Source organism: Pristiophorus japonicus, chromosome 15 (assembly GCF_044704955.1).
Source record: "Pristiophorus japonicus isolate sPriJap1 chromosome 15, sPriJap1.hap1, whole genome shotgun sequence".
Classification (NCBI taxonomy): Eukaryota; Metazoa; Chordata; class Chondrichthyes; family Pristiophoridae; genus Pristiophorus; species Pristiophorus japonicus.
The window spans coordinates 83,388,803-83,410,345 of record NC_091991.1 but is presented as its reverse complement, the minus strand read 5'-3'; the positions used below and the strand labels follow the sequence as shown (position 1 = coordinate 83,410,345).

The window sequence follows — 21,543 nt, the reverse complement described above, 5'->3', positions numbered from 1 at the left end:
GCGCAGGATTAAAACACTTAAAGCCCTTTGAGCTGCCTGCCAGTGATTGGCTGTATCTGTATCCCCTTTCTGTAGGTTAAAAATAGTCCAACTCTGCCAAATTTATTTTTCTTACCATTTAATGATACACCATCTGTTCACAAGATTTGCACCTGTACTTGAGATACCTATTTAAAAATAGACTTGCATTTATATAGCACCTTTCACAGCCACGGGATGTCTAGTTGTAAAGCACTTTCAATGAAGTACTTTTGGTGTGTAGTCACTGTTGTAATGAGAAATGCTGCAGCCAATTTGTGCCTAGCAAGCTCCCACAAACAGCAGTGTGCTGACTAGAAACTTATGTTTGAGGAATAAATATTGGCTTTTTGATTTTTGATCTCTCATGGTTTCAAAGCTTGCTGCCATTGACTTACAGAAAGTGTAAGCCAGAGACTTCAATGGCAATTCACTGCCATGTACTGAAGCCTTGTCCATTTGTCAGTGACTTGAACATATAAATGTCAGTGATTCAATCTTGAATATTTGAAAGTACTGACCAATGGAAAGTACTAAACTAATTGTGGCCAAATTCTGAATTTATTAAAAAGTGGAGTGATTTAGGCAGTTGCAATCTCTACCTCTAGTTTAAAATTAATGTCAAAAGGGATGTTTGTTGAAAGATTGCATGGAAAGGCATAGATGTTGGTGGAATGTGTACCTTGCCCATGGCTTAATGGCATCAAATTACACAAACTTCCAGGGATGCAGAAGGGTATGGTGTCCTCCTAGGGCCCTTCACTTAAATCACAGATCAGTGTGATTTTCTAGACACACCTGTAGTCCCTGCTATAGACAGGACTCTACTGTGGGAATGGGAAAGCATTCATTGGAGCTCTTGTTACCAAAATGTGACTGGGCCATCAAGAGTAAAACAAATCCATGTTTGAGACGAGAGAAGTGCAAAATACAATGATAGTGAAATGAATGGAATGTGCATCATTGCTTTTCAGGTGTTCAATGCGAATGCACCTCTGCCTCCACGAAGTGAGCAGGAAGTGAAATCTGATGCTCCATATTCCTCTGTCTACAATCAAAGTTTGATTACAGCTAGTACACAGACTCCACCTCAGCCCATATCTCTCCAGTCTTCGCATATTGTGGAGCAAAATGCACTGACACAAGATTCTGTAACAGGTATTTAAAATTGTAGATATGTTGGGGATATTGATGTATTGCCACCTGAAGTGTACTTTAAAGCTTGTATGAAAGATCCTTTAGGGTCTAACTCAAGTAATAACTGATGTTCCATGGATTAATGGCTAGAAATGAGTCCATTTTTCTTATTAACCTGTAGGGAGGTATGCTATTTAATACTCCAGTTACATTATTTCTTGCCCCCTGAAACTAGATCAAGATTGTGCATATTCAGAGATGCCTGGTGATGCTTTGTAATTTCGAGCTATAAAGATTTTGTACTTGTATACTGTTTAAATTTACCTTAACTTTGTTTCAACAGAAGAAACTACATCTGTTGCCAATGGGACCCCAGTTTTTCTACCCCATAGTCAGCAAAATAATACTTTACAAAGACCAAACCAAGCCTATTTTGGGAGCAGAGGTGCTGTACGGGGATCTGCACGAGGTGGCAGAGGAATTGCTAATGCGTACCGTAGTTCTAACAATGGATACAAGGGTGTACAAATAGGTACAGTATAGAATCTCTTATTACAAGGTGTGGCTTTTATATAGACTCATGAAAACTGGGACAGTTGTCAGTTGGTAGCACTCGTTGGTCAGATTGTGGGTTCAAGCCCCACTAAAGAGACTTTGATCACATAATTCAGGCTGACACTCCAGTGCAGTACTGAGGGAGCACTGCACTGTTGGAGGTGCCATTTTTTTGGATGTGAGATGTTAACTTGAAGCCCTGTCTGTCCCCTCAAGTGGATGTAAAAGATCCTATGTTGCTATTTCAAGAGCAGTAGGTGAATTCTCCTGGTGTCCTGCCCAATATTTATTCTTCAAAAATAGTACTGATTATCTAGTCATTTATCAAATTGTTGCTTGTCTCATTCTCAAATGCCTGTCTTGTAATTCTTGGTGGCGATTGCAATGTTTGCTTTGGAGAATGCAGGTTGTGGTCAACCCTGAACAATTTTATATTATATTTGGCTTGTAACACTCTATGCTTGTTGCTTCAGCACAACATTGAGTATAGTATAATGTTACAAAGACATTCTGATAAGTGAGATGCACTGGTTCAGTTGGGTGCAATTCCACAATGACTTGTATTTATATAGTGCCTTTAACATAGTGAAACATCCCAAGATGCTTCACAGGAGTATTGAGATGAGAAAATTTGACACTGTGCCACATAGGTAGAAATTAGCACAGGTGACCAAAAGCTTTGTCAAAGGTATGTTTGAAGGTGGATAGGTTTAGGCAGGAAGTTTCAGAACTTGGGGCCTAGGTAACAGCAGGCACAGCCACCAGTGGTTGAGTGATTTTTATAATCCAGGATGCTCTAGGGCAGAAGGGGATGCCTGAGGCTGAGATTATGGAGATGGGGAGGGGCAAGGCTATGGAGGGATTTGAAAATAAAGATGAGAATTTTGAAATCGAGGCATTGCTTAACCAGAAGCCAATGTAGGTCAGCGAGCACAGGGGTGATGGGTGAGCAGGACTTGTTACAAATTAGGATACGGGCAGCCAAGTTTTGGATGATCAAATTTACGTGGGGTAGAATGTGGGAGGCCAGCCAGCAGTGCACTGGAATAGTCAAGTCTAGAGGTAACTAAGGCCTGGATGAGGGCTTCAGCAGCAGATGAGCTGAGGCAAGGGTAGAGTTGGGGGATGTTATGTAGGTGGGAATAGGCAGTATTAGTTATGCTGAGGCTATGTGGTCAAAAGCTCATTTTGGGGTCAAATGATGCCAAGGTTGCAAACTGTCTGATTCAAGGTGGGATATGTTTACTCCATTGGCTAAAATGTTATGATAACTGGGACTGTTGCTACCTGCAGTACTTGAGCACTCGTTAGATGGTAGTGGCATGACAACATCCAGGCAGATGGCCAAAGGCTGGACATGACTGGTGTATGGGGAAAGGATGAAGGAAATAAGGTAGGCATTATATATTGACTCTAGTAAAAAGAAGGCTGAGGGGTGACACAAGAGTTCTCGAAATATGAAGGTTTGGTAGAATACATGTAGAGATGTTTCCACTTATGGGGAGACCAAAATTACAGGCCATAAGTATAAGATAATCACTAAAATCCAATAGGCAATTCAGGAGAAATGTTTTTACCCAGTGGTAAGAATGTGGAACACAACTACAAGGGGTGGTTGGTGTGAATAGTGCAGATGCATTTAGGGGAAGTTAAATAAGCATGAGAAAGGAATAGAAATATATACTTATGGGCTTGGAAGAGGCTCGTGTAGAGCATAGACCAGTTGGGCTGAATGGCCTGTTTGTGCTGTAAATTCTATAATATGTAACTCCTAATGTACACATGCCACTTTGTAACTTTGTAGGGTGCTGAATTATAATGTGCATGAGTCCAATTTTTTTTTTATCCTTAGCTCTTCTGTTCTCAGATGAATATGGAATGGGCTACTTGCTGACTCAATCAAATGGTGTACAAAATTGGGTTGCACACACATTTGCTGGCCTGCACTTGGGAATAGAAACTGGTTGTGAAACTTGGTTCAACTGGCACCCGACCATCTACAGAATTTGAGCATCTATGTACTATTTCACCTATGTTTAAGCAGCTGGGAGAAATGGGATGTGATACCAAGTTGGGTGTTCGGTTTGTGTGCTGATGTGACAACCCTGCACATCTGAAGGCTCAAGCAAGAGGGATTCAAATTTTGGAATGTGTTCCGATTGAAAGAACATGAGCAATGGTTGCTGTGGAAATACGTGGTTGAAGTACATGGTGCAACAGGTCTCCATCCCAAATTGTAATGTGAAGTACAAAACCCCACACTAATATGAAGATGATAGATGTGCAAGAATCTAGCTTCAAATATTGGCATTAACATGAATTATTGAAATTGTTAATTATCCTGCATTTTGTACCATGGGATTGAGACCTGCAGCAACACTAATAGTGGGGGAACTTATCGCCACATGGTCCAATGTAGAGTTGCCATTTACTTTCACTAGTTGCAAATCTTCCTTGGAGTTGAAGGTCCATACAGATCAGCAATGTGAAAATGGCATCAGCAGGCCCAAGTGCTTGGCCTGCCTGTGATGGGAATAAGAGGCAGACTTCAGCCACCCTGTTCATGGCCACTTTAATGGGACTGATGGTGTTGCTTCCCTGAAGGTTGGGACTGAAATGCACCTGGTGGGTGCTGGTCTGTTAAGATTGTGTACTCCTAACTTGGTGCTGGCTGTGTTTAATGTATTAAATGCTGCTACGTATATTAATACATTGCAATTGGACAAAGTGGCAACAGTATGACCTTGTCCTTTCAGAAGGTTTGCATCCCTTTTTTTTTAGACTTGTCTATTTCTTAAATGTTTCAACTTCTCTGGGTACTGAGCTCTGATTGCAGTGCATGTTAATTGTAGAGTTCTTTAGAATCAGTGCTTTTTGGTGTAGATCAAGCTGCTTTTTACAAATTCACATCCAATCTACAACCACAATGAAGATGGATCTGACTTGCCTGGTGAAATGCTCAATTACAACTTTTGATTTCAACACTGCAATTCTGAATTTAATTTCAGTTCTCTTTGGTTTACAAAGTGAGGTGGGAAAGTAAGCTGTGAGGAGGACAGTCTGCAAAGGGATATAGACTGGTTCAGTGAGTGAGCAAGGTGGTGGCAGATGGAATATAATGTGGGAAGTGTGAGGTTATCCACTTTGGTAGGAAGAATAGAAAAATAGGCTTTTTAAATGGTGAGAAACTACTAAATGTTGAGATTTGGGTGTCACAAAACAAAGTTAACATGCAGGTACAGCAAGCATCTGGGAAGGCAAATAGTATGTTGGCCTTTTGAGGGGGTTAGAGTACAAGAATAAAAGTCTTGCTGCAATCATATAGGGCTTTGGGACCACACCTGGAGTATGGTGTACAATTTTGTTCTCCATACCTAAGGAAAGATGTACTTGCCTTGGAGGTAAGTGCAACAAAGGTTCACTAGATTGAGTCCTGGGATGAAGGGGTTGTCCTGAGGCAAGATTGTGTAGTATGGCCTATGCTCTCTGGAGTTTAGTAGAAATGAGAAGTGATCTCATTGAAACTTTTTTGAGTTTGACTGGGTAGAGGCTGTTTCGCTTGGCTGCAGAGTCTACAACTAGGGAGCATAATCTGAGGATAAGGGGTTGGCCATTAAGACTGAAGATAAATCTCTTCAAAGGGTTGTGAATCTTTGGAATTTTCTACCCCAGTGGGCTGTTGAGTATGCTCAAGGCTGAGATCAATAGATTTTTGGACTCGTGGAATCAAGGAATATGGAGATCAGGTGGGAAAGTGGAGTTGAGGTCAAAGATGCTGGAGCAAGCTTGAGGGGGTTGTAGCTTACTCCTCCTATATTGTGTTTCAGGGATGCATTTGTGAATGTTAAAGACTAACTACAGTAACCAGTTTTGACCAGACAGGTTTGATTGTCCAGCCATATCCTAAAATGTGGCATAGATGGTCAATAAACTTGGTTATACCTCATTTTTGAATTAACCTTTCTGATAAACCAGAAACAACCCAGACCTAATGGGCTGTATTTAGTGATGTGTAATTGGCTTGAATTGTCAAAAATCTAACTAAGGCAACACCTAGCTAACGGTGACCATATTTAAAAAAAAAAATTATATTTGGTGTGAGGGGGAAGAGTAGTCACAAACTCTGGTTCTAAATTTAGGCAAGGATGACTTGGTAAAGATGAGGCAGAAATTGACTGGGCAAAAACAGTTGAACAGTTGAACAGTAGCAGATATTCAAAAGGTGGAAGGGGTATCTGGGAGAACATTTTAATGCTAGTGATCATCATTCATTTAGATTTAGGGTAGTTATGGAAAAGGACAGAGACCAGGAATAAAAGTTCTTAACTGAAGGAAAACCAAAGTGGACTGAAAACAGCTACTTGAAGGTAAATCGTTGAACAGTGGGATGCATTCAAGGAGGAGATTGAGGGTTCAGAGCAAGTATGTTCCCTTTATATTTAAAAAAAAAAAAATGGGACTCCAAATCAAGACCCCTTGGATGTCTAGAGGCATATAGGGTAGGATAAAGAGTGGGGAGGGGGTGGGAGAGAGGAGAGACTTATGACCAATAGTGTGGTAGAGGCAGAAACCCTCTTTTTTTTTTTTTAAGTACTTGCATGTGCATTTGAAATGCTGTAAGCTATAAGGCTATGGACTAGGAAGTGGAAAGTGGGATTGGGCTGGTTAGCTCTGTTGGCCGGCGTGGACACAACTGGCCAAAATGGCCTCCTTCCGTGCTAGTAAATTTCTATGACTCTGAAGGTTGTTTGCTAAAATACTTGTACGTAGCCTTAAAAGGCAAGAGGTCTAACACACTTGGTCAAAAAAGGAAGTGAGATAATATAAAACTAAGGGCAGGACTCTATTGTTTGCCTTTTTAAAAAAAAAAGATCCTGCTGACTAGGAGATCTAAAGAACAGCAGTGATATCCAGGACATGACCATGTTTACAAATGGGATGGCTGCTAATGTGGGTCCATTAATGACTGACCACCGGTGATAGAAACATAGAAAATGGGTGCAGGAGTAGGCCATCCGCCCCTTCGAGCCTGCACCACCATTCAATAAGATCATGGCTGATCATTCCTTCAGTACCCTGTTCCTGCTTTCTCTCCATACCCCTTGATCCCTTTAGCTGCAAGGGCCATATCTAACTCCCTCTTGAATATATCCAATGAACTGGAATCAACAACTCTCTGGTAGGGAATTCCATAGGTTAACAACTCTGAAGTTCTTCCTCATCTCAGTCCTAAATGGCTTTTACCCCTTATCCTAAGACTATGTCCCCTGGTTCTGGACTTCCCCAACATCGGGAACATTCTTTCTGCATCTAACCTGTCCAGTCCCGTCAGAATTTTATGTTTGAGATCCCCTCAGCCTTCTAAACTTGTGAATACAGGCCCAGTCAATTGAGTCTCCTCATGTCAGTCCTGCCATCCCAGGAATCAGTCTGGTGAACCTTCGCTGCACTCTCTCAATAGCAAGAATGTCCTTCCTCAGATTAGGAGACTAAAACTGAACACAATATTCCAGATGGGGTCTTACCAAGGCCCTGTAACTGCAGTAAGACTTCCCTGCTCCTATACTCAAATACCCTTGCTATAAAAGCCAACATACCATTTGCTGCCTTCACTGCCTGCTGTACCTGCATGCCAACCTTCAATGACTGATGAATCATGACACCCAAGTCTCACTGCACTGCCCCTTTTCCTAATCTGCCACCATTCAGATAATAATCTGCCTTTGTGTTTTTGCCCCCAAAGTGGATAACCTCACATTTATCCACATTATACTGCATTTGCCCACTTGCCTAACCTGTTCAAGTCACCCTGTAGCCTCTTGGGGTCCTTCTCGCACATTGCCACCCAGTTTAGTGTCATCTGCAAACTTGGAGATATTACACTCAATTCCATCATCCAAATCATTAATATATATTGTAAAGAACTGGGGTCCCAGCACCGAGCCCTGCAGCACTCCACTAGTCAATGCCTGCCATTCTGAAAAGGACCCGTTAATCCCAACTCTCTGCTTCCTGTCTGCCAACCAGTTCCCTATCCACGTCAGTACATTACCCCCAATACCATGTGCTTTGATTTTGCACACCAATCTCTTGTGTGGGACCTTGTCAAAAGCCTTTTGAAAGTCCAAATACACCACATCCACAGGTCCTCCCTTGCCTACTCTACTAGTTACATCCTCAAGATTCAGAAGATTTGTCAAGCATGATTTCCCCTTCATAAATCCATGCTGACTTGGATCAGTCCTATCACTGCTTTCCAAATGTGCTACTATTTCATAATTGATTCCAACATTTTCCCCACTAATGTCTGGCTAGCTGGTCTATAATTACCTGTTTTTTCTCCTTTTTTTTAAAAAGTGGTGGTACATTAACAACCCTCCAGTCCATAGGAACTGATCGAGTCGATTGACTGTTGGAAAATGATCACCAATCCACTATTTCTAGGGCCACTTAAGTACTCTGGGATGTAGACTATCAGGCACCAGGGATTTATCGGCCTTCAATCCTGTCAGTTTCCCTAACAATTTCCTGCCTAATAAGGATATCCTTCAGTTCCTCCTCCTCACTAGACCTTCGGACCCCTAGTACATCTGGAAGGTTATTTGTGTCTTCCTCTGTGAAGACAGAACCAAAGTACTTGTTCAATTGGTCTGCCATTTCTTCCCCATTAATCCCAATCCAACTGCAAGGGACCTACATTTGTCTTCACTAATCTTTTTCTCTTTACATTTCGAAGCTTTTGCAGTCATTTTTGTTTCTGGCCAGCTTCCCCTCATTCTATTTCCCCCTCTTAATTATCCTTTGTCCTCCTCTGAATTCTAAATTTCTCCCAGTCCTTTGGCTTGCTACTTTTTCTGGCTAATTTGTATGCCTCTTCCTTGGATTTAACACTATCCTTAATTTCCCTTGTTAGCCACGTTTGAGCCACCTTCCCCATTTTATTTTTACTCCAGACAGGATGTATAATTGTTGAAGTTTGTCCATATGATACTTTAATTAGAAATTCAGTAAAGGCAGATTTGCTAAATAGCTGCTTTATCGGTCTTCACAGTAGCGAATGAGGATAAAATACCAGGGATACAAAAATTTCAAAATAAATCGAGGGGATGAATTGACTAGATTCAATACAAAATGGTGATTGAAAAACTGAGACCAATCTCCAGGACCCTAAGGTTTCCACCCCAGGCATTAAAATAAATGGGTGAGGAAATTATTCTTCCAAATGCTAGATTCAGGAATTGACTGCTTCAATTAGAAAATTGCCAATGCCACTCTACAATTGTAGATCTAAACTGGGCAATTATAGGCCTATTAGTCAAACTAGTCTAACTTCCATTGTGAGGAAGTTACTAGAATCTATTGGGGACAGTGACAGCATTTGGAAACACAAGCTTATTGGAGAAAGCCAGCATGGATTTGTAAAGGGCGAGTCAATTGCAACAAACATAGCTGAATTTTTTTTGAGGTAACAAACTTGGTAGGTAAGGGAGTGTCTGGATGTTATTGATTAATTTCAAGGTTCCACATGAGACTGACAAATAGGAGCACATGGAATTGGAGGCAATCTATTGGCTTGGATAGGGAATTGGTTGAGAGGTAGGAGACAAAGTAGGGATAATGGGTATGTACTCACATTGGCAGATTGTGACTCGTGACATCCCCCAGGGATCTATACTGGGCCTCCACGTTTTTACTATTTATGACTTGGATGAAGGAATAGAAAGACATTCATCCAAGTTTGCTGATGACACCAAGTTGGGTGGCACAGTAAATAGTGTACACTGGAGCAGAAAGTTGCAAATGGGACACTGATGGATTAAGTGAGTGGGCAAAACTCTAGCAGATGGAGTTTAATGTGGAAGGGGAAAGTGTGACCCAAGAAAGAGAAATTACTGATCTATAAGTGGTGAGAAGTTGGGAAGAATGGATCAGCTGAGATTTTTAGGTTTTCCCCAAGTAGAGAAATCACAAAGCTAGTGGACAAGTACAAAAAAATAATGAACACTAATGGAATGTTGGCCTTTGTCTTGTGGGCTGAAATACAAAGGGTGGAAGTTGTACAGACTTCTGGTTAGCTCCCATTTGGAATGCAGTGTTCATCTGGGCACCACACCTGGGAAGGATGTATTGGCCTTGGTGGGTGTGCAGTGCAGATTCACCAGAATGATGCCATGGCTGAGCATTAAATTGAAGACTGGTTGCAGAGACTAGGCTTGTATTCCCTGGAGTATAAGATTGAATTGAGGTATTTAATTAACGGAGTTGATGGGGTAGAGAGAGACTTTCCTCTGCTGGGAGTCCAGAACAAGGAGGCATAACCTTAAATTAAAGCTACGTCATTCAGGGTGATGAGATATAGGAGCAGGCCATTTGGCCCCTCGAGCCTGCTCTGCCATTCAATGGCTGATCTTTTACCTCAACTCTCCTTTCCTACACTATACCCATATCCTTTGGTTCCCCTAGAGTCAAAATCTATCGATCTCTCTATCTTGAATGTACTCCAGAACTGAGCCTCCACAGTCCTCTGGGGTAGAGAGTTCTAAAGGTTCACCACCCTGAGTGAAAACATTTATCCTCATCTCAGTCCTAAATGGCCATCCCCTTATTCTGAGACTGTGATCCCTGGTTCTAGACTCTCCAGCCAGAGGAAACCACCTCCCTGCATTTACCCTGTAAAGCACTAAGAATTTGTATTTCACACTTTATACATGGGGTAATGGAAATCTGGAACTCAAAGTTGTTGATTATGCTAGGTCAATTGAAAATGTCAAAACTAAGATCAACCTTTTGTTAGGCAAGAGTATTCAGAGTTATGGAACCAAGATGGGCAGATGGTGTTGAGGTACAGATCAGCCATAATCTAAATGAATGGTGCAACATGCACAAGGGGCTGGAAGGACTGCTCCTGTTCAGATTGTTCCTAAAACAGAAAATATTATCTCATGGATGTAAAGCTGGTTTGATTTCCAGCACTTGTAAGATATTATTCTGTTCCACTCTAGAAGGGAACTCATTCTGAACAATTACATATGTTTCTCTCATACACCATGGACCCTATCTGTATCTTAACCTCTACTCTAGGCCCTCATCCATTCCAATACCTGGACTTGGAGAGGTGAAGGGGGATGGGATGTAACAATGAGCACCCTCGTTAAATGAACTGGATATAGTGGTCCTTGCATGATTCTTTTGGTGAGCTGCTGCCAGAGACACAATTGTTGAGCAGCTTTATTTTAGTCTGTACATGACTGCAGATGTTTCAACCAATTCATTTGGCTTTAACACATTCATTCTTCAAAGAAACCATATTACACACTCCCAGTGGACTATACTATTTTTTTAGCCATCTTGTTGCTGAATCAGACAGCAGTTTCTTCTGTAGTTAGTCTGTTTAAACCCTTTCTGCCTCCTTTTTAGAACTTATTTTTCCCAACTGACTGCTGAAGTGGATCTTTCCCTTTTGTGACTGGAAGCTTTTTAAAAACTCTTGACTTCCTTGGCAGGAGGCTGACCAGTGGAGCTATTAAATGAAGTCTGCTTTGGGCTCAATTTAACTTGCTGGTTGAGTGAGCATTGTTCCAACACCATAAAGCCACTATGACTGGGACCACTTAAATGCTTACCACTCCATTATAGGATCATGACTCAAATGGTTGTGTTTTCTCCAATCTTTACTGAAATCCAGATTTTAACAAATTTCACTAAATCCAAAAGCAATATTTCCACAAATTGTATCTGCATGGAAATGCATTTTTAAACTGTGTTCTTGCTAAAATTCAGAGATCCAGAAATTATTCTCGATGCCTCTACGCTGCAAGAAAGCAAATTGCTTCTGGGCAACCTGCTTTATTATTGGAAGGATTTGAAGAAACCTTCCTTGCAGCACAGTCCTAACAGTGACCCCCACTTAAAGTTTACAATTCAAAATAACACACTTCCTCATCTGGGCTGTGATCATAGGCAAGAGATGGTTTTTCTTTAATCTTTAAGGCTGATAGTGTGTAACATTTTAAGGGAGAGGTCTTTAGGTGCCCCCATGCTCCCACCCCTCCAATTCTAGCCAGCTCTCATTTCTTCTTTGGGGACATCTGATTTTTGCCTAGTTTCAAATGACCAGTTGTATTTTTGTTTCCAGTATGCCCCATTAACTCTATCTTCTTCCCCCCCCCCCCCTTCATTTTAGTTTGGTTCAGCTTGGGTTAGTGAGTTTCCCAATCCCAAATTATGTATGGGAATATCTACCTACCCAAATCAGTGTGCCAGCATGTCTAAGGATCATGCTAACAATATAGGTCAACCTGAACATGGTGCCCCTTTTATCTGGTAGTGCTCTTAACCTAGTTCAGTAATTTGAACAGCAAACTGTTGCTCCTAAACAATAATTTGTATTTCAAAACCAGGTAAGGAAATGCTGCAATTTTTAAATGTTTTCCATCCCACTTCTATCCCATTCCCATATAGGCAGGAAGTCGGATAATTCGACTAGTATATGGAGATTGTGTAACCATCTACCTTTTTTGTATAGCTACTTGAGAAGGATTGACCTTGACAAACAATTAGACATTCTTTCCCTGTACACCAAGTCAGCTCAAAAGGTACCCATTGTTTTGGATACTAGAAGAGCCACAATTCTTGCCCATTTGGGCCAAAACTCAATGTATCCAGTTATAGATCAGGTACCTCCACTCTTGCCAAATGTCTTTTGCGACAACCATAGTGGGGAATTTGTTTTTGTTGGGAGCACAGCCTTTCCCCAATCCTACCTGATTACCCCCAATTCAGTATGCTGTGTTAATACCTTCCCTTGTAGCTTGTTTCCAGCACTTGATGAAATGGGCATGTAGTTTCTGGAATGGGTAGGTTCCATTCTGTTTTCAAACACCTACAACAAATTATTTATAGTGCCTTTAACATAGTAAAACGTCCCAAGGCCTTTCACAGCAGTGTTTAGAAGACAAAAGATAAATGATACTGAGCCACATGAAATTATGGCAGTTGACCCAATGCTTGGTCAAAGAGGTAGGCTTTAAGGAGTGTTGTGGAGGAAAGAGATAGTGAGACAGGTGTTTAGGGAGAGAGTTGCAGAGCCTAGGGCCCAGGCAGCTGAAGGCATGGCCACCAATGGTTGAGCAATTATCAGTGCTGAATATAATAGTATTTTGATGCATGTATTCAAGCTTTCAGGAATGCTAGCCCAACTTGGGCAAGATTTTTTTTAATGTGGGAATTGTAATCCTTCCATCGAGGTCTAATGACTTAATCATAGCATAATTGGACTTTGTGAAATACTCCAACTTTGGAGAACTTCACTTGGATCAGATGGATTAGTCTAACTTTAGTGAGTCCTAACCAGGACTTAAATTCTGACTTGATGCAAAAGCTTACAACATTTCTAGTCGTTTTTTTGGGTGAATCCCATACTTCCGTCAGCTCATTTTGATTAAATGTTATCCTTCGTTCCCCTCCCTCCCATGCCTAATCCTCCAGTCTGGTATTGTGCATATTGCTTTGCATCATCAGTATTGGTAACTTTATGAATTTATTTAGTCAATGTCTCTCATCCATAATTTTTTAAAAAATCAGAACTTTGAGCATCAACTTTGACACAGGACTGCCTATTGAATGTTGTGGTCATCATCCCTTTAAACTGAGCCTGGTGCTTCTGCAGCTCATAAATCCTGTCTGGGAGGATGTTCAAATGTTTACAGAACTTTGAGGTGAAAATACAAAAGGAAATTGACAAATGAGAATCTGGAAAGTTTGAGAATCCAGTACCTGTAGTATGTCTTAAGTTTGGGGTTGGCTGCAGTGTGCAATGGGCAATACTCAATTTCAAGCTTTTGACCATTGTTAATCCAAGAAGTGTGGATATAATGTCCTGCAGATTGTCTATATAATTAGTAGGGTTTTCCCTTCTACCCAAGAGTAGACTTTCCTGTTCCTCCTGGATTGACTCTTCAAATGTCCAGAATAGCTGCTGCTCCCTTTCAACACATTTTTCATGTCTGTCTCGCTTGCAGATTAGTATTCCCCCTGGACAGTGCCTCATTCTATTTTCAGTTCATTCCTTTTTGAAGCAAGGTGGTTTTCCCAGTTCTGGTTATTCAAGCTGTGATCTTGAGTGAAACTTTGACAGCTGCTGCCAGTAAGTGACCAGTGCCTTGTAGACCTGTATCTCTGTTTTCTTTGCCTCCTCCACTTGACTTTCGTTATCTTTATTGCCTTGCTTTATGATCAGAAGGGGCTTTGGAGCACTTCTGTTGCCCAACAAACTCCACTGAAACCAGATGGATGGCTTCAGCAAAACCCAGCCAATCATTGCATGTGATTTAATATTTGTGTATTCTTTGGGGAAGTTTTTTTTCTGTGGTGGCAGAGGCTTTTAAATCCTTCTCGTGTGCAATTTCTTCCCCCACTCCCTTTCTTCCTGTTTTACATGATTTGTCCTTTTATTTTTTTTCTAATAGACCCCACATTCCTTGCACGAGTCAGTTGTGTGGAAAGACTGCAGGATAGAGCATGGCTGCTCGAATATCTTTAAAAACAGTGGCACAGCTTTGGGACAATGGGTAGCAGCTGAGCTGGGCCATAGGATGCTGTTGGTATATTTTTAAAATTAGATTTGAGGAGGTCTGAAATATTTGGCCTCAACTTGGTGAGCCCTACAAGAAACACCATCCCCTCCAATCTTGCTTTGTACTTTTTTTTTTGTATAAAGCTGCCTGCATTCTACTTAAGGAAGCTTGAACTCTAACATGGTGTGTTCTTTTCCAGGATTTGATGGCTATAGAGGCATTCCCATGGCTGGCAATGGAACATATGGACCTTTTCCAAATCGAGAGTACCCTGGGATGGCATATGCCCCAAGGGTAAGGAATGCAGTGTGCATCATTTGAAGAATTATGAAATTGTGCTAATTTTCTGATCTTGCTCCCTGTAGAATATTTTAACTATATTGAAAGAGAAATGTAAAAGCTCTATAGCAGAGTTTTGTGTAAAAAAAAAAAAGCAGTGGGTCAGAAAGGGACAGTAACAACTGTAATGGGGCAGCAATGACATCAGGGGAAAAATAGAAAAAAGCAGAAGGAGCTATATTTGAGTGCAAAGCATTCGCAACAATTAATAGCACAGATAGAAATGAATAGGTTTGATCTAATAGCAATTACGGAGACACGGTTGCAAAGTGACTAAGGTTGGGAACTAAATATTCCAGGATACTTCTGAGGCAAAATGGAAAAGGAGGCGGGATAGCCCTGATAGAATGGGATAAAGAAAAAAACAAAGCATGATGTCAGAGCACGTAGGTGATCAGTTGGAGTAAAACAGCTTTTCTTTGCTGTCTAAGTGAGGAAAGGGGTTTAAATTTAAGAACAAACTAACCTGCTAGTACTCATTAAATTAATAACTTACAACAGATAGATATTAAACAATAAAACTAAAATGTTGATTGAATAAAAGCTTTAACTTAAACAAGGTTAGAGATGGCAGGGGGAGGTGTCGTAACTGCAGCATGTGGGAGTTGGAGGAGAGCATCGTGATCCCGAGAAACCACATCTGCAGTAAGTGTCTGCAACTCGGAAATTCAGCTGAGTTATTGAACTGGAATATGAGCTGCAGATGTGGGGGGGGGGGGGGGGGGGGGGGGTGGGAGGTGGGAGGGAGGGAGAGGAGGAAAAGGAGGAAAGAGTTACTTGGACACTTTGCTCCAGGAGGCAGTCACACCCTTGAGGTGAAATAGTACTTTTTGGGGGGGTGGGGGGTCTGTCAAGTGAAGGAAATTTAGAAAATGAAAGAGAAAGGACAAGGTAATAGTGCAGGGTAGTGATATGGGTAATCACCAGAGTGCACCAGCAAATGGGGTCCGAGTAGGGTGTAATGGTAAAAGCTAAATTAAAGGCTCTATCTGAATGCACACAGCATTTGTCACAAGATAGATGAGTTGATGGCATGTAGAAATAGATGATGGCCATTAGAGATGTGAAGGTGACCAAGGTTAGGAACTGAATATTCAGGGGTATTTGACATTTTGGAAGGGTGGGGGTAGCTTTTTTTTTAATAAAAAGGATGAGATCCGTACAGTCGTGACCAATGGCCGTGGCTCGGAAGATCAAGGTGTTGGGTGGAATTGAGAGGTCACTGGTGGGAGTAGTCTAGGCCCCGTAACAGTAGCTACACTGTAGCACCGAGTATAAATCAAAAAATAATTGGGGCTTGTAAGAGTTACTGGAATAATCGTGGGTGACTTTAATCTTGGATTGGACAAATCAAATTGACAAGGGTAGCCTTGAGGATGAGTTCATGGTGTAATGCTGGATGGTTTCTTGGACCAATACATTGTGGAACCAACCAGGAAGCAGACTATTTAGATCTGGTAATGAGACCGGATTAAGTAATCTCAAGTAAAGGATCCTCCAGGGAAGATTAATCATAACATGATTGAATTTCACATCTGTTTGAGGATGAGAAACTTGTGCCTTAAACCTAAATAAAGGCAATTACAAAGGAATGAAGACAGATAGCTAAAGTGGACTGGAAAAATAAATTAAGGTCACAGTAGATAAGCAGTGGCAGATATTTTAAGGAAATATTTCATAATTCTCAACAAATATATGCCATTGAGTAAGACTCTGAGCAGGATGAACCATCTGTGGTTAAGGAAGTTAAGGATGGTATCAAATTGAAAGAAAAGACATGCAATGTTGCAGTGGTAGGCTAGAAGATTGGAAAGATTTTAGAAACCAACAATAGGTGACTAAAAAAAAAAAAATAGATTGAGTAAACTAGCAAATATAAAAAGACAGTAAGAGCTTTGACAAGTGTATATAAAAAGGAAGAATAGATAAATTAAATGTTGGTCCCTTAGAGGATTAGACTGGGGAATTAACAATGGAAAACTAGGAAATGGCAGACTTTGAACAAATATTTTGTATCTGTCTTAAAGCATCCCAATTTTAATTTCCCTCCTGCCTTTCTACTATCACGGTGAAATAAAGGTTGACAAGTCTCCTGAACCTGATGGCCTGCATCCTAAGGTCTTAAAAGTAGTAGCTCCCAAGTTAGTGGATGCATTGGTTAAAATCTTCCAAAATTCTCGATTCTGGAAAGATCCCAGCTGATAAGCTTGCAGTTTTCCAAATGCCCCTCGAAGAAAGCAGGGAACTATAGACTAGTTAGCCTAACATTGGGGAAAATGCTGGGATCCATTAAGGAAGTAGTAGCAGGATTTTGGAAAATCATCGTCAACATGATTTTATGAAGGGGAAATAGTGTTTGACAAATTAGAGTTCTTTGAAGATGTAACAAGTGGTGTGGATAAAGGAAAACCATTGATGTAGTGTGTTTGGATTTCCAAAAGCCATTCAATAAGGTGGCACATAAAAGGTTACTACACTCGATAAAAGCTCATGGTGTTGGGGTAATGTATCAAGGAGATATTTCATAACTCAACAAAAATATATTCCAATGAGCAGGGATAACCATCTGTGGTTAATGAAGGAAATAAGGGATTCTATCAAATTGAAAACTAGGGCATACAAAGTGGCTAAGACTAAGTGGGAGGTTGGAAAGCTTTCAAAAGCCAGCAAAGAATGACTTTTTTTAAGAGGGAAGATGGATTATGAAAGCAAACTAGCATGAAATATTAAAAACTAGAGGGGCATAAAAAGGAAGTGGCTAAAGTAAATGTTGGTTCCTTAGAGGATGAGACTGGGAAATTACTAATGGCGGAACAGGGAAATGGGAGAGACTTTGAACAACTATTGTATCGATCTTCACGGTAGACACAAAGCATCCCAATAGTGGATAATCAAGGGACTATAGGGAGGGAGGAACTTAATACTATCACTAATAAAGTAGTATTCAGTAAACTAATGGGACTAAAGGCAGACAAGTCCCCTGGACCTGATGGCTTGCATCCTAGGGTCTTAAAAGAAGTGGCTGCAGAGATAGTGGATGCATTGGTTGCAATCGAACAAAATTCCCTGGATTCTGGGGTGGTCCCAGCGGATTGGAAAACCACAAATGTAACGCTCCTATTTATAAAAGACAGCAGGAAGCTAGACCAGTTAGCCGAACGTCTATTGGGGAAAATGCTGGAATCCATCATTAAAGCAGTAGCAGGACATTTGGAAAAGCATTATTACTATCTATATTAATGACTTGGATGAAAGGACTGAATGTAATGTAGCCAAGTTTGCTGATACAAAGATGAGTGGCAGAGCAAATTGTGAACACAAGAAATCTGCAAAGGGATTATAGACAGTCTGTGAATGGCAAAAATTTGGTAGATGGAGTATAATGTGGGAAAATGTGAGGTTATCCACTTTGGCAGAAAAAATGGGAAGCAAATTATAATTTAAAGAGAAAATTTGCAAAGTGCTGCAGTAGTGACCCTGGGGGTCCTTGTGCATGAAACAGTTAGTATGCAGGTATAGCAAGTAATCAGGAAGGCAAATAGAATGTTGCCCTTTATTGCAAGGGGCTTGGAGTATAAAAGCAGAGAAGTCCTACAACTGTACAGGGTATTGGTGAGGCCACACCTGGAGTACTGTGTACAGTTTTGGTCTCTGTATTTAAGGAAGGATATACTTGCATTGGAGGCTGTTCAGAAGGTTCACTAGGTTGATTCTGGAGATTAGGGTGTTGACTTGATAGATTGAGACTATATTCATTGGAGTTCAGAAGAATGAGGGGGCTTGAGGTGGATGCAGAGAGGATCTTTCCACTCATAGGGGGAAACTAAAACTAGGGTGCATAGTCTCAGAATAAGGGGCTGCCGATTTAAAACATGAGGAATTTGAGGGTTGTGACTTGAGTCCTCTGCCCCAGAGAGCTGTGGAGGATGGGTCATTGAATATATTTAAGGTGGAGATAGATTTTTGAACAATAAGGGGTTATGGGGAGTGGGCAGGGAAGTGGAGCTGAGGCCATGATATTGAATGGTGGAACAGGCTTGAGGGGCCTAATGGCCTATTATGTTAGCATGGATAGAGGATTGGCTAACTGAAGAGTCTGGATAGATGGGTCTTTTTCAGGTTGACAACTAGTGGGGTGCCACGGATCAGTGCTGGGGCCTCCACTATTTACAATCTATATTAATGACTTGGATGAAGGGACTGTGTTGTGTAGCCAAATTTGCTGATACAAAGACAGGTGGCAAAACAAGTTGAGGAGGACAACAAAGGGATATAGAAATTTGACTGAGTATAATGTGGGAAAATGTGAAGTTATCCACTTTGGTAGGAAGAATAAAAAAACAAAATAGTTAGACTACAGAATGCTGTGGTACAATGATGTGGGTGTCCTCATACATGAAACACAAAGCTGCTTTGCAGGTACAGGAAGTAATTAGAAAGGCAAATTGAATGTTGCCCTTTAATTGCAAGGGGGATGGAGTGAAAAAGTAGGTAAGTCTTGCATGGAGTACTACATACAGTTTTGGTCTCATTGCATTGGAGGCAGTTCAGAGAAGGTTCACTAGGTTGATTCCTGGGATGAAGGGATTGTCTTGAGGAAAGGTTGGACCTGTACTCATTGGCATTTAGAAGAATGAGAGGTGATACTGAAACATTTAAAAATTCTGAGGGGGCTTGACCATGTAGATATGTTTCCCCTCCTCCTCGGTGGTGGTGGTGGTGGGGGGTCTAGAACTAGAGCAGTGTTTCAGGAGGAATTTCTTGAGGGTTGTGAATCTTTGGAATTCTTTACCCCCAGAGCTGTGGAAGCTGAGTCATTGAATACATTCAAGGCTGCGATAGACAGATCCTTGTATTATAGGGGAATCGAAGGTTATGGGAATGGCAGGGAAATGTTGAAATAGTGGAGCAGGCTATATGGCCTACTTCTGTTCCTAGTTATCCAATTCTCAAGAACATAAGTACCTGAAGGGGAAAAAATTGCAAGCCTATGTGGAAAGGGTGATGGAGTGGTACAAGCTGAAGTGCTCTTGCAGAGAATGGCACGGGCTGAATGGCGGCCTCCTGTGCTGTAACTGTTTCATAATTCAACTCTTGGCTCCACCCAAACTGATTATTGATTTTCCTTGTTAAACAGCAAGGGACAAAAAACATTGTTTATAGGCCCCCAAACAGTGGTAATGTAGGGCGCAGTATAAATTGGGAAATTGGAGGTGTGGGTAACCACAGTGGACTTCTCTCTATCTACATATCTCTCTATCTCTCTATCTCTCTATCTCTCTATCTCTCTATCTCTCTATCTCTCTCTATCTCTCTATCTCTCTATCTCTCTATCTCTCTATCTCTCTATCTCTCTATCTCTCTATCTCTCTATCTCTCTATCTCTCTATCTCTCTATCTCTCTATCTCTCTATCTCTCTATCTCTCTATCTCTCTATCTACATATCTCTCTATCTACATATCTCTCTATCTACATATCTCTCTATCTCTCTATCTACATATCTCTCTATCTACATATCTCTCTATCTACATATCTCTCTATCTCTCTATCTACATATCTCTCTATCTCTCTATCTACATATCTCTCTATCTACATATCTCTCTATCTACATATCTCTCTATCTACATATCTCTCTATCTACATATCTCTCTATCTACATATCTCTCTATCTACATATCTCTCTATCTACATATCTCTCTATCTACATATCTCTCTATCTACATATCTCTCTATCTACATATCTCTCTATCTACATATCTCTCTATCTACATATCTCTCTATCTACATATCTCTCTATCTACATATCTCTCTATCTACATATCTCTCTATCTACATATCTCTCTATCTACATATCTCTCTATCTACATATCTCTCTATCTACATATCTCTCTATCTACATATCTCTCTATCTACATATCTCTCTATCTACATATCTCTCTATCTACATATCTCTCTATCTACATATCTCTCTATCTACATATCTCTCTATCTACATATCTCTCTATCTACATATCTCTCTATCTACATATCTCTCTATCTACATATCTCTCTATCTACATATCTCTCTATCTACATATCTCTCTATCTACATATCTCTCTATCTACATATCTCTCTATCTACATATCTCTCTATCTACATATCTCTCTATCTACATATCTCTCTATCTACATATCTCTCTATCTACATATCTCTCTATCTACATATCTCTCTATCTACATATCTCTCTATCTACATATCTCTCTATCTACATATCTCTCTATCTACATATCTCTCTATCTACATATCTCTCTATCTACATATCTCTCTATCTACATATCTCTCTATCTACATATCTCTCTATCTACATATCTCTCTATCTACATATCTCTCTATCTACATATCTCTCTATCTACATATCTCTCTATCTACATATCTCTCTATCTACATATCTCTCTATCTACATATCTCTCTATCTACATATCTCTCTATCTACATATCTCTCTATCTACATATCTCTCTATCTACATATCTCTCTATCTACATATCTCTCTATCTACATATCTCTCTATCTACATATCTCTCTATCTACATATCTCTCTATCTACATATCTCTCTATCTACATATCTCTCTATCTACATATCTCTCTATCTACATATCTCTCTATCTACATATCTCTCTATCTACATATCTCTCTATCTACATATCTCTCTATCTACAAATCTCTCTATCATCTACATATCTCTCTATCTCTCTATCTACATATCTCTCTATCTCTCTATCTACATATCTCTCTATCTCACTATCTACATATCATCTCTATCTACAAATCTATCTACTATCTCTCTATCTACAAATCTCTCTATCTCTCTATCTACAAATCTCTCTATCTACAAATCTCTCTATCTACAAATCTCTCTATCTACAAATCTCTCTATCT

The 21,543-nt window shown here is 40.4% G+C and overlaps 1 protein-coding gene across 4 annotated transcripts in view; it reads left to right on the top strand.

The window, feature by feature from the left end:
- Positions 1-21,543, top strand: part of caprin2 (caprin family member 2) — a 119,592-nt gene that overhangs the window by 39,643 nt on the left and 58,406 nt on the right. For all 4 annotated transcript variants that reach the window (XM_070900666.1, XM_070900665.1, XM_070900664.1 and 1 more), the window contains exons 15-17: positions 993-1,176; positions 1,499-1,687; positions 14,485-14,579. In XM_070900666.1, the coding sequence (XP_070756767.1) occupies positions 993-1,176; positions 1,499-1,687; positions 14,485-14,579 (468 nt within the window). The remainder of the gene's footprint in view (positions 1-992; positions 1,177-1,498; positions 1,688-14,484; positions 14,580-21,543) is intronic.